General features: G+C 38.4%; 1 protein-coding gene across 2 annotated transcripts in view; it reads right to left on the bottom strand.

Moving 5' to 3' along the window:
- Positions 1-18,373, bottom strand: part of LOC126473532 (protein FAM135A) — a 572,632-nt gene that overhangs the window by 205,613 nt on the left and 348,646 nt on the right. For both annotated transcript variants that reach the window (XM_050100643.1, XM_050100644.1), the window contains exon 5: positions 16,920-17,160. In XM_050100643.1, the coding sequence (XP_049956600.1) occupies positions 16,920-17,160 (241 nt within the window). The remainder of the gene's footprint in view (positions 1-16,919; positions 17,161-18,373) is intronic.

Here is an 18,373-nt window from a genome sequence, read left to right as displayed (position 1 = left end):
AGACACTGTCCATTCCATTCAACTGCTCTTCCAGGTCTTTTGCTGTCGCTGACAGAATTACAATGTCATCAGCAAACCTGAAAGATTTTATTTCTTCTCCATGTATTTTAATTCCTACTCCAAATTTTTCTTCTGTTTCCCTTACTGCTTGCTCAATGTATAGATTGAACAACATCGGGGAGAGGCTACAACCCTGTCTCACTACCTTCCCAACCACTGCTTCTCTTTCATGCCCCTCAAATATTACAACTGCCATCTGGTTTCTGTACAAATTGTAAATAGCCTTTCGCTCCCTATGTTTTAGCCCTGCCACCTTCAAAATTTGAAAGAGAAAGCTTTTGACAATGTTGACTGGAATATTCTCTAAGTCTACAATTGCTAGAAACGTAGGTTTACCTTTCCTTAATCTTTCTTCTAAGATAAGTCGTAGGGTCAGTATTGCCTCACATGTTCCAATATTTCTATGGAATCCAAACTGATCTTCCCCAAGGTCAGCTCCTACCAGTTTTTCCATTCGCCTGTAAAGAATTCGCGTTAGTATTTTGTAGCTGTGTCTTATTAATCTGAAGTTCGGTAATTTTCACATCTGTCAACACCTGCTTTCTTTGGGATTGGAATTATTATATTCTTCTTGAAGTCTGAGGGTAATTCGCCTCATACATCTTGCTCACCAGATGGTAGAGTTTTGTCAGGACTGGCTCTCCCAAGCCTGTCAGTAGTTCTAATGGAATGTTGTCTACTCCCGGGTCTTGTTTCGACTCAGGTCTTTCAGTGCTCTGTCAAACTCTTCAAGCAGTATCGTTTTATCTCCCATTTCATCTTCATCTACATCCTCCTCCATTTCCATAATATTGTCCTCAAGTACATCACCCTTGTATAGACCCTCTATATACTCCTTCCACCTTCCTGCTTTCCCTTCTTTGCTTAGAACTGGGTTTCCATCTGAGCTCTTGATATTCATACAAGTGGTTCTCTTTTCTCCAATGGTCTCTTTAATTTGCCTGTAGGCAGTATCTATCTTACCCCTAGTGAGATAAGCCTCCACATCCTTACATTTGTCCCTAGCCATCCCTGCTTAGCCATTTTACACTTCCTGTTGATCTCAGTTTTGAGACATTTGTATTCTGTTTTGCCTGCTTCACTTACTGCATTTTTGTATTTTCTCCTTTCATCAATTAAATTCAATATTTCTTCTGTTACCCAAGGATTTCTACTAACCCTCACCTTTTTACCTACTTGATCGTCTGCTGCCTTCACTACTTCATCCCTCAAAGCTACCCATTCTTCTTCTACTGTATTTCTTTCCCCCATTCCTGTCAATTGTTCCCTTATGCTCTCCCTGAAACTCTGTAACACCTCTGGTTTAGTCAGTTTATCCAGGTCCCATCTCTTTAAAATTGAAGAAACTACAAAAAGGTGGGAGTTTAATCTGCAGTTCATAACCCAATGTATATTGTTAATGGTTGAATAAAGAGATTGATTGATTGATAACCCATAGATTGTGATCAGAGTCCACATCTGCCCCTGGAAAAGTCTTACAATTTAAAACCTGGTTCCTAAATCTCTGTCTGACCATTATATAATCTATTTGAAACCTGTCAGTATCTCCAGGCTTCTTCCATGTATACAACCTTCTTTTATGATTCATGAACCAAGTGTTAGCTATGATTAAGTTATGCTCAGTGCAAAATTCTACCAGACAGCTTCCTCTTTCATTTCTTACCCCCAATCCACATGCACCTACTACGTTTCCTTCTCTTCCTTTTCCTACTATCGAATTCCAGTCACCAATGACTATTTAATTTTCGTCCCCCTTCACTATCTGAATAATTTCTTTTATCTCATCATACATTTCATCAATTACTTCGTCATCTGCAGAGCTAGTTGGCAAATAAACTTGTACTACTGTAGTAGGCGTGGGCTTTGTGTCTATCTTGGCAACAATAATGCATTCACTATGCTGTTTGTAGTAGCTTACCTGCACTCCCATTTTTTTATTCACTATTAAACTTACTCCTGCATTACCCCTATTTGATTTTGTATTTATAACCCTGTATTCACCTGACCAAAAGTCTTGTTCCTCCTGCCACCAAACTTCACTAATTCCCACTATATCTAACTTTAACCTATCCATTTCCCTTTTTAAATTATGTAACCTACCTGCCCGATTAAGGGATCTGACATTCCACGCTCCGATCCATAGAACGCCAGTTTTCTTTCTCCTGATAACGATGCCCTCTAATTAAAAATACCAATGAATATATGCCTCATTACCAAAGTTATCCAATTCATTCCAAAGTTATCCGATTCATTCGAGGGAAAACCAACATAACAATAAACAGTGACTATCTTATCATCAATATATCTTATCATCAATATGACATATGCCAAAATCAACAGACTAACATTCCAGCATCCACGATTAGGAAATTACAAGGCAGTTTTACATTCATAGGTTTATGAACACGTAACACGTTACCAGGAAAATCACTTAATACGTCGCTAAGCACGTATAGAAACATAATATGCAAGTGGCTTAAAGAAAAGTTGCTTATGCAGGCATTTATAAAGTGTGCAGTGCAGCAACTTCCTTATTTAAAAAATGATGGAATAGAAAGTATTTCAGGTATTTTAAAATTTTATTTCATTAGGTTTTGAAAATGATATCTTGAAGGTCACCTTCTTTCTGCTCGATGCATTTGGAGAGTCTAACTCATGGGGGAAACTCCCCCATCACAGCCCCATCAGATTTAGTCCTAAGATGGCCCAGTTGATGGCCCACCAAAAACTGAACACAGATCAAGTGTGAAAACAGGAGGACAGTGTACTGAACTGTGGGGGGAAAAAATTAGAAACAGTGAACAGTCCAAGCTTAACAAGTGCAATATCATGAGAAATTTAACAACCTTGGCATCATGGTTAAGTGGTCATAGCATTGGACTGTAAATTGGATGAACCGTGTTCGAATCTTTAACACCTAAATCGGGCATGGAGGCATATCTCACTTACCAGGCGTACAAATTAGGTGTGTTGATAAGGGATTACTATCATATGACATACATACTGTCACTAATGCCACATACGACAGACCAGGCGTGTTTTCTGGTGGAGGATTCGGTTGACTTGTCGCCTCGTCATCGAACATTTGCAGTTCCAGTCTGAAAGCCACTTCCTTCTGGCTGCTAATAGAGTAGTTGTGCAGAATCAACTGTCATTATAGGTCCCTACCTTACACATTGCTGCTGCAAATGAATGTCATACCATGATACAGACACAAATTAGAATACAGAGTACAGAAAAATAATAACAATAACAATAACAGATTTGGCATGAGGAAGGGCCAAACATGGCTCCCCTGCTTTTCAGTCCAATACCGTGACCACTTAGCCAAGATGCCGTTGCTCTTTCAGGCTGCTCTATATTGCACTTCTTGTCCTTGAACCTTTAATTGTTTCAATTTTTTTTTTTTTTACAATTCAGTACAGATTTGCATTCAGTTTTTGCTCACCCACTGTCCATAGATGACGGATGACTGGTATACACCGACATAGCACAGTAAGAAAAACTTGAAGGGGTCTATATTTGCGAAGTGTGCTGGCCACTGAAGATCACCCCTCAAAGAGGTGAGATGGTCAGAGAAGTGTTTGTGCAAGAGTTTCGTTGATGTTCATGCTGCGTGAGCCGCAGTGCTGTCTTGCTGGCACTAGACATCCCCAAATCCATTTCTTTAAGTTTGGGAAGAAAAAATTCCTTCACATCTGGACATAACACTCCAAAGCGACTGTAACAGCCTTATCATTCTCTTCAAAAAACCATGGGCCAACAATGCCAGTTTCAGATAACGCGCACCAAACAGGATGTTCTGTATGCAGGGGATGCTCATGAAGTACTCGGCAGTTCATGCCACTCCAATATTGCAGATTTTGTTTATTCATGCATCCAGACAAATGAAAGTGCCTCGTTGTTTAAGAACACAGGGGCGTCATGAGGCAGCTTTTCAATTAAGGCTTTACATGTATTTTTTCGTGAAACTTAATCACACGGATTGAGGGTGTGCACACTGCCAATTTGTACAGATGAAATTTCACGCATTAATGAAGAATTTGTCTCGCTGTGTGATCAGAAATTGCAAGAGAAGTTGCACATTTGCACGTATATCGCTTTGGGAATTCAAAATACCCAGCCTCTTTTTCTTTCTGTTTTTTTTGTGTTCTGGTATTTCTTGGAGATCAACGTTTCTTTTTCTGCACACTACCAATATCCATAAACATGTACACCCATGTAACAATTGATTTTCGATCACAAACATAGCCTTTAGGCATGATATTAAACTTTTCCTGAATGCACTCTGGGTTTTGATGGCTGAATAGCCATTAGAAAATTAAGTCACCACACAAATGCGTGCTCTTCCCTCACCACTTCATGGTCACCACTAAACTACCCCAAAAAAAGTTAGGTCCTACCCTTTCAAATTCACTCAACCCCACACAATAATGAGTAACGGTTGCTGAGTAGCACGTTTTTCAAATCAGAAAGAAGTTACTGTGCCACACCCTGCATAATGAACATATCATGTGCTGTACAATGAACAATTGTATCCTTGCTCAATAATAGTAACTGAGTAATGGACTATTAATGTTTGTATCTTACCATGCCCTTTAACAAGGTATTTACACTGAACAGCCAGAACATCATTACCACCGACCTGCTATCGATATAAACCCACCTAGGTGATAGCAGCGTCACCTGCCGAGGATGACTGCTAGTCAGACACATGCACAGTGCATGTAGAATCAGTGAGCATGCTGTCCATGTGTAGAAGGGGAAAGGTGCGCGATCTATCTGAATTTGACAGAGGGAAGATGGTGATGGCCTGGAGGCTCAGCACGATCATTTTGGAAACTGTACGACTTGTCAGGAGTTCAAGGAGTGCTGCAGTGAGTACCTTCAACACAAGGTGAAACCATGTTCAGACATCGTGGGGTTGGGCAGCCACCCTTAATTACAGATGTCACAGGCTCATCAGACTGGTAAAACAGGACAAGCAGCAAACTGTGTCAGAACTAATATCAGACTTTAATGCTGGGGAGATAAGTGTCTCTGAACACACAGTACACCAAACACTCCTCCACAGCTGATGACCCATGCATTTGCCAATGTTAACATCACAACATCAGCAACTACAATTGAAATGCACACGTGACCATCGGCACTGGACATTTGGCACAGTGGCAGACCACTGCATGGTCTGATGAACCTCAATAGCTCCTCCATCATGCTGTTGGGAGGGCGTGAATCCATCATCTTCCAGGGCAACAGCTCCCTGACAGCTGTACTGGGGGACAGAGACAAGCTCGCGGTGGCTCCGTTGCGCTCTGGGGAACATTCATGTGGTATCCAATTGTCCAATGGAGCTTGTGGAAGGCACCATGACAAGCAAGCAGTATCGTACATTGGTTGCAGACTAAGTACATCCCTTCATGATGATCTTGTTTCCTGATGGCAGTAGCATTTTTCAATGAGATAAAGCACCATGTCACAAGGGCAGAAGTGTGATGGAGTGGTTCGAGGAACACAGTGCTGAGTTCCCTCCCTCCCCCCCCCCCCCCAACTCGCCAGATCTGACCCCAATCGAACACATCTGGGGTGTGATTGAATGAGGCATCTGAGCTAATCAACCATAAACCCCCCCACCCCCCCTCAAGAAATTTATGGGAATTGGCTGACTTGCGTGCACGTCCCTCTGTACACAAAATAATGACATTGATTGTCTCTAAGTGCTTAAAGAAGTATAATAAATAAATAATCAAACCATTAAATTGACTGTTTACACTAACTTTTATTATTTCCATTGTTTTTTTTTAAATACTTTAGAAGCACCAAATGTAACGAGTTTCATATTTGGTAACTTACATTCATAAAACCTCTCATACTCACTCTCGTCTTATCTATTATTCATACTTTGTAAGCTTTGTGAAACCAAAACTACATTATAATGATAAAGATTCAAAATTACTGTTGAATGCAATAAAAATTTCTCAACTATAATTCAAGAATATAAATGTTTTGTGAAAGTACAATGCAATAAAATTACATGGAGTATACGGTAGCAAACAAGTTTTCTTAAATACATATGGCAAACAGAGGAATAAAATACATATAAATAACATTTACAAGAAACAACCAGTGCACAAACATTCCATGGATAAATAGCATAACAAAGGCAGAAGGGGAAAACCTGCATACAAATTATTGGTCAAATTACTTACATCTTTTGTTAGCTGACAGAATTATATGAGCCGAACAATAATACACACATGAAAATTAAGACACATTTCTTCCATAGCAACCTTCCTATATGTCGTTGCAGTTTCTGAAAACTGTACTTCGAATTTTCATCAAAATAGGAATAATTTTATTGTAAGATATTATTTTATCTACATAGCAGCTGTGGATGTATCATGTCAGAAGCTCTAATATTGCTCACATCTGGCAAAATGCACTTTGATAACTTTATATTCAATATTAGAAGTTCTAAAAGCAACTTTCATAAAATAAATAATGCTGTGGTGATCTATAATGACTACAAGCAGATGCGAAACCAGCAATAGTCTAGGAGACACAATAACATTACCATTAATTTACCATGCACTCAAAAACAAATGGTAACCAAATATTATTTACAAAAACGCAAGAACAATGTATTGAATACAATGCTGCATAACTGTGAACATGTGCAAAGCATCAGCTTCCTCTGCACTGAATAGTTTTAACTCACCAACTCTGCACATAGTGCAGGATACTTTTCCTGAGCATGCAACAAGAAAAGAACAACAAGCATTGAGTGAAGGTGGTGTCTGTGGAGGTAGGTTAGTGGATTAGAAAAAATGTGGATTAGAAAAAATGGCCAGCATCAATGGCAAAAAAGTAATTCCAGCACTGCACCAATCCTCCAAAAATGTGGTGGCATGAATGAAAGGCAAAAACTGTTTTCAAACAATCAGTGTAAACTGATATTAACGATCACTGCCTCACCTTCACTTCAATTTGCATTTGATAACTTTTTTAATAACATGGAGAAAATAAATCTGGCAGTGCAAAATTAATATAGTGAAATTTGATTTTATGAATGAAAAATGATGATTATGTAAGTTATTTTTTTATCATAGTAATAATGGTCATAATGTTGGTAAAAAAGGGAGTACTGACATATACAAATAACTAGTAAGTATATTGACAATATGTAAGTAATCAGTAACGTTTACACTGAGGTGACAGAAATCATGAAATACCTCCTAATATTGTGTTAGATCTCCTTTTGCCTGGCACTGCAGCAACTCGATGTGGCATGGACTCAAGTTGTTGGAAATCCTCTAAGCGGAAATACTAAGCAATGTTGCCTCTATAGCCAACTCTAACTAGCTAAGTGTTGCCAGTGGAGGATTTTGTGCATGAACTGATTTCTCAATTATGTCTCGTATATGGTCGATGGGACTCATATCGTGTGATCTGGATGGCTAAATCATTTGCTCGAATTGTCCAGAATGTTCTTCAAACCAGCCGCGAACAACTGTGGCCCGGTGGCATCGTAGTTTGGGAACATGGCAAGTCCATGAATGCAAATCTTCTCCACGTAGCTGAACATAACCATTTCCAGTACTTCCTTGTTCACAACTTGGGTCCATGGCTTTGTGGGGCCTGTGCCACACTTAAACCCTGCCATTAGCTCTTATCAACTGCAGTCTGGACTCATATCTGACCAGGTCTAGGGTCCAACAGATACGGTCACAAGCCAAGGAGAGGTGCTGCCAGCAATGTCATGCTGTTAGCAAAGGCACTAATGTCGGTTGTCTGCTGCCATAGCCCATTAATGTCAAATTTCGCCACACTGTCCTAACAGATACGTTTGTCGTACATGCCACATTTATTTCTGTAATTATTCGACATAATGTTGCTTGTCTGTTAACACTGACACTTCAAAAATGCCGCTGCTCTTGGTTGTTAAGTGAAGGCTAAGGCTTTCGGCCAGTGAGTTGTCTGTGGTGGGAGGTAACACTAGAAATTTGGTATTCTTGGCACACTTTTGACACTGTAGATCTCAGAATATTGAATACCGCAATGATTTCCAGAATGGAATTTCCCATGCGTCTACACTCCATACAGCGAGAGAAGAGCTCTGACAGTTGACGCGGCCTTGGCGCACGTAGTTTGTGCATCCACAACAGCCAATCAGGTCATGAACTTTTGTTTATGTTACTGTGGCAACGCCCCAGTCTTGCCATAGTGCTGCGTGACCGCTGCTTTCAGTCAGTTGCGCTACGTGCTACGTTCAGTTTTGTGTGTATACGTGTGCATTCCGCTACTTCTGTGAGTCTCTTGGCGTGTGTATAAGTGGAAAATGGCTGCCTGTAGAACAGAGAAGATGGCTTTTGGGAAAGGAACTACACTAAAATCGCAAGCACACAAATTTATACACAGATTGCGTGTTTACTTTGAAAGGGAATGGGGCAATGCTAGGCCTTTGATATCAGCGAGTAAAGTGGTTGACAGAGTGGCAGAAGTATTGAACATCTCTACAGCGACAGTGAAGAGAATCACAAATGATAAAGAGGCTGCCAATTCAGCTGAGAGCCCTGTTATTGTGACGCATGGAAAGTCAAGGAAGAGATCATGTTGTGTGACAAACAGACAAATTTGACGAAAGTGCTATCAGGCAACACATATACGCATACTACAGCAGGAAGTAGTTCCGACACTTAAAAAGTTGACGGCATCACTGTCAGACAGTGGTTTGTTCACAGATAGAATGACAAGTCTCTCCAGTGTTTTGAAAAAAATTGGGTTCCGTTGGAAAATGTTCTCAGGACAAAAGGTATAATTGAACACGGGCATTGTAGCATCAAGATGACGTTTCCTGCACGAGATGCTAGCAGTGAATCTGGAAAATGTAATATTGATTGACGAAACATGGGTCAATGTGTGTCATGCACGTTCCATCGCATGGCCAGATGACACGCATCATGGAACTATGAGTGTGCCAACTGGTAAGGGAGGGCGACTAAATATAGTTCATGCTGGCTCTATGAACAGTTTTGTGCCTGATGAAGTTTCAGTCACAAAGAAACTGTCTACTGCCATGAGGAGATGAATGCAGATACATTCAAAGACTGGTTTGTTACTCGTTTGCTACCAAATGTCAGTTCTGGTTGTGATTTTGTAATCGACAATGTACCGTACCATTCTGTACAGTTAAATAAGGCACCAACAGCTGCTGCAAGGAGAGATGAAATAGTCAGCTGGTTGAAAAATAATAAAATAGGCTTTAAACAGAATGTGCAGAAAGCAGAACTTCTGGAATTAGTGAAACGATACAAGCCACAGAAGATGCATTACATGATTGATACAGTAGTAGAGAACCACGGCCACAAAGCTACATGTATTCCATCATACCACTGCCATTACAATGCAACTGAACTCATTTGGGCTCAAATAAAAGAAGATATTGCAGAGTGAAACAAAACCTTTACGTTGTGAGACACTGAGAGGCTGGTAAATGAGGCTGTCACACGAACAACGCCAGAAAAAGCGTAGATACCGAAGACTGTGATTGTGGTGAGAGATGACCAATCAGATGGACGATGATCCTGAGATTTCCGTTCTCCCGCACAAAAAATAGAGGTAATGTCCTTATTCGATATTTTACACTTAACATTTGTGCAATTTGCTTTACCTTGTTAATGTTGAAAATCTGATTATATGTATTTTTATTTTGGCTGGAACCATAGTCACAGTAATTTTTGTTAATGATGTTACCGCTGTTTGATGGTAATAATTTTTATTTTATTGTTATACGATCCAGAGTTCAGCCGTAGGCTATTTTCAATTACAGTAACTTATTTATATGTCAAAAGATATCAGACTGAACTGAAATACAGCGAAAGCTGAACCGTGTAACAATAAAATAAAAATTGTTACAGTCAAATGACTGCAACATCATTAAATAAAATATTTATGTGTGTGTTTGCGCAAGGTGACAAACACTGGTAGTGCATGTAAAAAAATATTCCATCAAAGAACACATCAGTCAGCAGGATGCTGCTCCTGCAGGAATGCTGCAATGAATGACGCAGCATTGCTAGGTTCTGAAGAAGCCGAGTGTTGCTGCAGGATGAAGGTTGGGACAGGAAGGTCTACCATCCCACTCCCCCGCCAGTGGCTCTCTGCTCATCCGTATAGAGTACTGGCAACTGCGCTGCCAGCTGTAAGAGCTCTTCTCTGGACATACGGAGTATATCTGCAACTAACATTGCGCGTTCAAAGTCTCTTAGTTCCCACTGTGTGGCCACAATCACGGTGGAAACCTTTTCATACGAACTGTACGAGTACAAATGACTGCTCCGCCAATGCCCTACCCTTTTATGCCTCGTGTAGGTGATACTAGCGCCATCTGTGTATGTGCATATCGCTATCCCATGACTTTTGCCACCTCAATGTATAATGCACTTTTCATGTATGAAAAAGTTTTATGAATAAGAACAAAAAGCAATATAGACTACTACTAAACTGAGGAGACTGGCATGAGATATGGAAAGTAAATAGCAAGCCAGCATCCAAATTATCAATAATATTTTCTGAAAATGACAAAATGATTCAGTTTAATCATTCACAATATAACTGTAAGACAACTATGTGAGGAATGAGGATTACAAGAACAGGAAATTCAAATCACAACATACAGCACAGCAAATGTCTCTGATAAGGGCATAGCCACAGAAGTAGATTACTGAATGGAAAAACTCTTAAGTAGCATCCCCTGGTTATGCAATACTGCAAGAAACATTCACTGACATTGACTGACAAAGAAGACATGAGGAGTGACAGAAATGAGACGACAACTCAAGTTATTCATATACAATAACACATAAATTAGTGATAATGTAGTTATAATTCAAACTTTGAGAGACACCCTCTGCAGTGAGTGAAGATAACACATTCAACTGTGATCCTAATTATAGGATCAGATCACATCAGGAGCGCTAACAAAACACTACACCAGAATGATGGCAGAGAGTAGTAGCAACAAGGACTCTCAAAATAATGTTCTTTTATTGCTTTAATGCTGATGAAAAGGGAACAATAAGAGGAAAGATATGCAAGAAAATATTCAGCAGTAAAATGCCTCATGTGTGCTGGGATAAATATGTAGACAATAGCTCAAATCAGCAATTAACAATAATATTAAGCAAAGTTTCTTTCAATGGGTTTCAAAAACCCCACGTAATACACACAGCAGAAAGTCACACAATTGAGAAACAAACAGCACTGATGGATATGTCCTAACACAAAGTAAGTTATGGTAAATCAATGAGCTAGATAATTATGATGTGAATGTGTCTTTACAAGAGAGATTTCTGAATTAGTTTTAAGTTGACTTTTTTTTAATTTTTTAGAGAAGAAATTTATGTGGCCTGTCACAATATTTAAAACTATATGCATCTTGAGTTTATATAAATTTTGTTGAGGCAGAAAGAAAAATTGGATGACCCTCCTGACTACTGGAAAAGATAGAATGATGCCTTAACTTATTTATGCTGTGGTATGATATATAAGATTTGTTCTAAATATGAGCACAAGAAGAGATTATTCAAAGTATTTGATGTAATATAAATATAGTTCCAGAAATTATCTATAGTCTGTTTCAAAACCTTGGGCTCACAATATACTGCTCTTACTTAATGTTGTAGGATGTAAAGATTTTTCTGATGAAGATCTGAAAATAAATTCAAAACAAATTCCCACATTTTACCATTGCAATTCAAATTATTTTATCCTTTGTTGTCCTCAATTATCCTATTTACAATTGGTCTTTGTTTTCCTTTTACTTCCCCAGCTACACTTAAGGCTTGCGAACATTATATTCTTTGCTTTATCCTATTACATTTTTTTTTTTTTTTTTTTTTTTTTTTTTTTTTTTTTTTTTTTTTTTTTTTTTGATAATGTAAGTTATCTGAAACTCTGACTATTGTGGCAACTGCTACCAAGAACTTTTAACACATCACAATACAAGAATTTACTTTAATTTTAGTCTAAATATCTCACTTCCTAGTGTTTGTAACTTTTCCATTGGCTGATCGTTTGCATATTTGGCTAACCATATTTCAGCTGCAACAATATTATGAAGAGGATAGTTGCTACTCACCAAATAGTGGGGGGATGCCGAGTCTCAGGTAGGCACAACAAAAAGACTGTCACACAATAAGCTTTTGGCGAACAAGGTCTTTGTCAAAAATAGACAACACATGTGCGCTCACACACACACAACCACTGTTTCTGGCAGCTGAAGCCAGACTGGCTCTCTCTGTGTGTGTGTGTGTGTGTGTGTGTGTGTGTGTGTGTGTGTGTGTGTGGTTTTTTTCTGTTTTTCACCGACCTTTTTGGCCGAAAGCTTACAGTGCGACAGTCCTTTTGTTGTGCCAATCTGCGACTCAGCCTCTCCACTGTATGGTGGATAGCACTATCCTTTTCTTATAATATTATTGTTACATACCATCCTGGATTTTCCATTGTTACAATTTAGCTGCATCATTTAATGAAATTGTGACATTATACTATTATTGATGTCAACAGTTTACGATTTTGTTCCTGGGGCACTGTTCAGCCTACAACTTTAAAATGATAAATGACTGCAAAATATTTCTCTGTTGTTTCACAGTGATTTTTACACGTATAAATAATCCCAATGTAAATCAACATTCTTCTGAAAAGAAAGGGGGGAGGCAATTAATATATGATTTATAGTAGTTTTCACTGCTCTTTCAGTTTAAGGTTCTTATGCATATGTCAATTATTTGTGGTAATGCCTCTATGAAGTATGCATGAGGAATCTGTTTTACATGTTATTATTGTACTGATTATGCTCAAAAGTTACCTAAGCAAAATAATGCTAAATATATTTCATGATGACAAATGCAGTGACTGACCAACAGTGTTGCTGAATAATTTAGATCATCATCATCATCATCATCATCATCATCATCACCACCACCACCACCACCACCACCACAACAAAAACAAACAGCAGGGTATGAACTGGAGGGAAGTCCCCTCCTTACATTGTAAAAAAGGCAATGAACAAGTGTACACGGAAAAGGAACAAATGGTTGTGGCAACGGAAATTTTCCAAAATCATTAATATTTCACAATAACTGAATAGTAAATATGTACAACATTCCACAGTCAGCAAAGCCATTACCAAATTCGGTGTATTTCCCGTGTATCACTGCATTACGAACTCAATACATTTACCGAGTGATATTCAGTGCATCATTTGAAGAGTGAACATATTTTGTAATTGAGGCAGGCTATGGACATTTCTTAAAAAAAGCAGTGAGCCTGTGTAGTGAATGAGTGTCCAGATGCAGTTTCAATAAATTACTTGCAACTACATTCAGCTAATAAAATTTAACAAATCTGTACCAGCATGATGGACATACAGGAGTCACAAATCAAGTACGGTCATCGTGTATATGATAGTGACTATGATGCCACTGAAGATGGCAGCAACTGTGAAGATTTTATGATTATGATGATGACTTATTCAGTTATTTAACTTTGTGAACATGTAGAGTACAAATGCAGTTTGATCATTGGTAACATTTACATTAAAATAAGAATTTACCTGTAAATAATGTGTTATTTATCTTTCCCTACAAAATAATTACCAGTACATCAGATAATATGAATAACCTCCTCACTAAGAAAGGTTTTCATCTTTCCAATTATGTACATCAATACTTCCCCTCACGACCTACCTCAAGAAGATCGTCCAAACCAGAAATGAAACGGAGCTTCACATGAAACCCAGAGATCAATGATACGATTTTTTCTTGTGCAATACGTGTAAGTCAAGAGAAATGACAGATTCTGAAAATAATTTTAGCAAAACACGATGTGCATAGAATGATGCAGTACACAAGAAATTACCTTGGCAAAAAATAATACCAATATAACCATATCCTTCAAACTAACACTACCGACTTATTTCCACAGCAGTTTTTCAAATAAAGTTAACAAGTGAAAGGTCAGATACTAGACTCATTGCATACATTTTGGGATCAATCCACTGAAATCAAATGGGAATAATGTTCTGCTACTGACAACATACGAGTGACATCACTCACTCCATTAAAAGATAGTATAAGAGTTTTCATTTTGGCACATTTGAAAAAAATTGTTCAATTAAATGAATAACTTCATGAAGAACTATAAGCATACAACTTGTGTATGATGTACTGTTCTCACTAAAAAGACCTAAAATATCACAAATGAATAAATACAATATGGAAAGGGTACATTGCTTCTCACCACACAGAGCTGGCAACGAGTTGCACAAGGGCACAAAAAAATAATGGTAGAAATATTTGCGTTCATACACATTTCTTCCTTAGAAGTAAAAAACACACATATTCATGAAACAAACACTCTCACACATACCGCCACTGTCTCCAGGCACTAAGGCTCGACTGCAACTGTGTGTGATGTGAACAGCTGTCTGGCTGGATCAGGTAGTGAGGGTAAGGAAGAGGCATGGAGGTGGGGAGGGGGAGATACGGCAGGGTAGTGAATGGGGAAAATGCTAGTGTTGCCTGTGGGAGCATGCAGGGACATGGTGGGGACACAATAGGGCTGCTAGGTGCAGGATCGGGAAGCTGCGTTGGCCGGGAAGGAGAAGAGAGGAGGGGGGTGTGTAGAAAGGGAGAGGAGAGAAGAAAAGAAGAGAAAGGAATATGTAAGTGCATTGGTGGGATATAAGACACGTGCAGAACTGGAGTGGGAGCAACGAATCTGATAGGCAGGTGGAGAATAAGGAGTAGCAAAGGTGCATGGCAGGGCGGTTTCAGGGGCAAAAGATATGTTGTAGGGAGAGTTCCTGTCTGTGCAGTTCAGAAAAGCTGGTGTTTGTGGCAAGAATCCACAAGGCACAGGCTGTGAAGCAGTCATGTTGGGCAGAATCTTCAGTAACTGGGTGGTCCAGGCGGACAGGCAACTTGTTAGTTGTCATGCCCACACAGAATGTGGCACAGTAGTTGCAGTTAAAGTTGTAGATCACACAGCTGCCTCTGATGGGGTAGAAGATGCCCTACCCTGTCCCCCTCATGCCCTTGTATGCTCCCACAGCCAGCACTAGCATCTTCCTCACTCCTACCCTACTATACCCCCTCCTCCCAGCACAATGATTCTTCCTTGCCTCCATTACACAACCCAACTAAATTGCGCCTCATGTCAGTTGCAGTCACAGTCAGGCATTGTGTGTGTTAGTTATTGTTGTATGCAAGCGTGTTATTTCTACTTCTGAAGAAGGACTTTGCCCAAAAGCTGAAACACTCCTAGCATCCTTTTTCATTGTGGCCGTCTGTGACTCAGCTCTATAATGTGAGTACCTAGCTACCCTTTCCATATTGTTGTCATTCCATCCTGGGCTTACCACGATTAGATTTTGACAAACAAACGACTACTGAATGAGATGTTGTCTGAGGATATGCAAGAGTGGCCATGTATGAGAACAGCAGAGAACATTTTAATATCATAATTAATGTTTTGAGTACATGCTATGTTTATGTATCACTCGTGAACATAATGTTACATGAATAAGTGAAAAAGCTATCCAGTCAGAATCTTCTTGAAATCTCTTATCAATATTCAGTATGTTACATTTGGGAAAAGTGCATAAAAAATGCAAGATTGAGATCACAAACAATTTGCTACAACATTCAATTATCTATCTATTAACTCAACTCCTGTGAGAATGGTGTGTGTCCTGTTCTACTAATGTACATATTTGCAATTATAGGCACATCCAGAACTATATATTACAGTAAATGTTACAGAATATCATGGAAGGAAGCAATATTGGATCTAACAATATAATATCAAACTGACACTGTGAACAGTTTCGATTTTAGGTGCACACGATTTTCTTCTATGCTACAAGTGACTGTGGGAAGTTTTGGTGCAGTATAATTAAGTGGCTGTTTGCAGTAAACCATGGACAGTGCTCAGGATAATGTAGATCTAACAATACAATATCAAATATGTCTAATTATCCACTTATCCCTAATACCAAACCATAGAGAAGCAAGTCCTACCAGCAACATGTGAGCACCTAACACTACACAATTGCTCTATCAATATTTAATTTTCAAAATCATGAGAAATGACTTGCCATATGGAGTGAGGTAAAGGAACACCACATCCAACACAGCAAAATATATCAATAAAAATGCTGAATAAGATGATTTGCATCCAAAAACTTTAACTTTTGCAGAAAACTGCAGATCAACTGAACCAAATATTTTTCAGCACAAAACTGTATTTCAGTTTAGAAAAGCTTTTCTTTGAACACTAAGCACAAAAATAATAAACAAAATGAAAACGAAGGCAGCTTGTAAACACATCAGTATAGACTACCTTTTGCTCTCTGTTCATGTATGCCTAAAAAAAGTTTTTATATCATCATCCATAAGCATTCATAAAGGCAAATTAGATTATGTTAAAGCATATGATTAGATAATTAGAGCAGCTTGCCTGAAGAGAGTACAGCAGCCTGAATAACAATAACAAACTAACAAACAATAAATTCCTAAAACAAGAAGGCAGCATTGCAAATACAAGGTAAACAAATAGTCTTAAGTAATTGCTGACTGTTTCCCACATTCCTGAAAACATTTGGTTTAATACTGAAAACTGATTTCCTTAATACAATTTGACAGCACAGTGTTTCAGATCTAAACACCTGGAAGCAGAGTGGTCACACATTTGAACCTACACAAAAAACAGAAAATAAAGTAATGATAATGAGAACAAAAATACTACAACCACATATGCTGACACTGCAGTATTCCAAAGATCATTGCACTCACTTGATATATGGTTGATGGAGTGCAACAAGGCTTGCATGTATTGTCATGGTGATGGCAGCTAGGTGGAAGTAGTCAAACAGTACAGGTAAATGGTAATGGAGTCCCCTGGTAGGCGAAAAGCGCAGATTGAGTGTGCGACTTGACACACATGCAATTGAGCTGTGCTGATCTGGTCCAAATGTCTGATCAGTAAACCACAGTTCTACTGTAAGAGTGAAATCAGCCCTCTCCAATGTCTCTTCTATCTGTGATATATGCAAAAAAGAAAGAAAGAGCATAAATAAAAAAGTGCAGCACTTCATTTACCTTATTTACATTTCACAATTAAAATTATTGTTATATGTCAACACTGCGCATTACCTGGTCCAACACAGCATGAAATGTACTGAGTGTGACAAATACTGGTAGTAACAACATGCATAATATTACAACAGGAACATGGTGCTTAAAAATCTTGAGTCTTATAAACATATATATATATATATATATATATATAACTGAAAACATGAAGAAAAGCATAAACAAAGCAGAACACATTCACACCTTATTAATGGCACCTCTAGTGAAACAAGGTGGCTGAAACAGTCAGCTGAACAAAACCTCCCACATTTACACCACCTTCATTTGATGGAAAAAAGAAGAAAGATGGAACTTAATATTAGAGATTAAGCACAAGCTTGGGTTCAACAATGATAGGGCAGGAAACTGGCAGATGTCTTTACAGAGAAACCATCGTATCATTTACTTCAATTGATACAATGAAACCAAAGAAAGACTAAATTTAGATGACAGGATACGGATTTAAACTCTGTTCCTCCTGGATGCAAGTTTGGTGCCTTGACCACAGTGCTCCTGCCCCCCCCCCCCCTTTCCCTTTCTCAATTTATAATCTGTCAGCACATAAATCTCTCTCTTAATAACTGGACTTGCAGATTTTTGTTTCAATTACCTTTTCCTCTCTCTAACAAAAATTATAACAATCTTTATGTGCCAAAGTTTTAAGCAATGTCATTTATTGTACATTTACTTTAATGAAATCGCACCACAAATGTAATGGATTCATAAGAAAAGCACTTTATATATTATTAAATAAATGTTTGAATGTACACAAATATCAGTTCAGTACGGTATAGTAATAACAGTAGCTAGTATAAATCAGAAATCTTTCAGTAAGTTTAAGCATCTTTTAATTAATCTTAATCTTTTAATTAATAACTGTTTTAAATCACACTAAAAAAGATTTTCATAGAGTCCCTTTACATCATTAGGCAACAAGTTAATTAATGTCTTCCAGCAGCAAGTGGAATGTGCAAAAAGAGAATTTAGAAAGTGATCAAATAGTATTCAAACTTAACATTCTTCAATGCAAAAGTGAGAGTACTTTTTTTTCCCCTTGGTAACAATTTCAGCATGCTATGTAATGGGGAACACATTTGCCCTTTAAAAGTCATTTG

This window comes from Schistocerca serialis, chromosome 4, assembly GCF_023864345.2.
Source record: "Schistocerca serialis cubense isolate TAMUIC-IGC-003099 chromosome 4, iqSchSeri2.2, whole genome shotgun sequence".
NCBI classification, from domain to species: domain Eukaryota; kingdom Metazoa; phylum Arthropoda; class Insecta; order Orthoptera; family Acrididae; genus Schistocerca; species Schistocerca serialis.
Note: the sequence above shows the minus strand (reverse complement) of the source record. Positions and strands in the feature narration are given on the sequence as shown.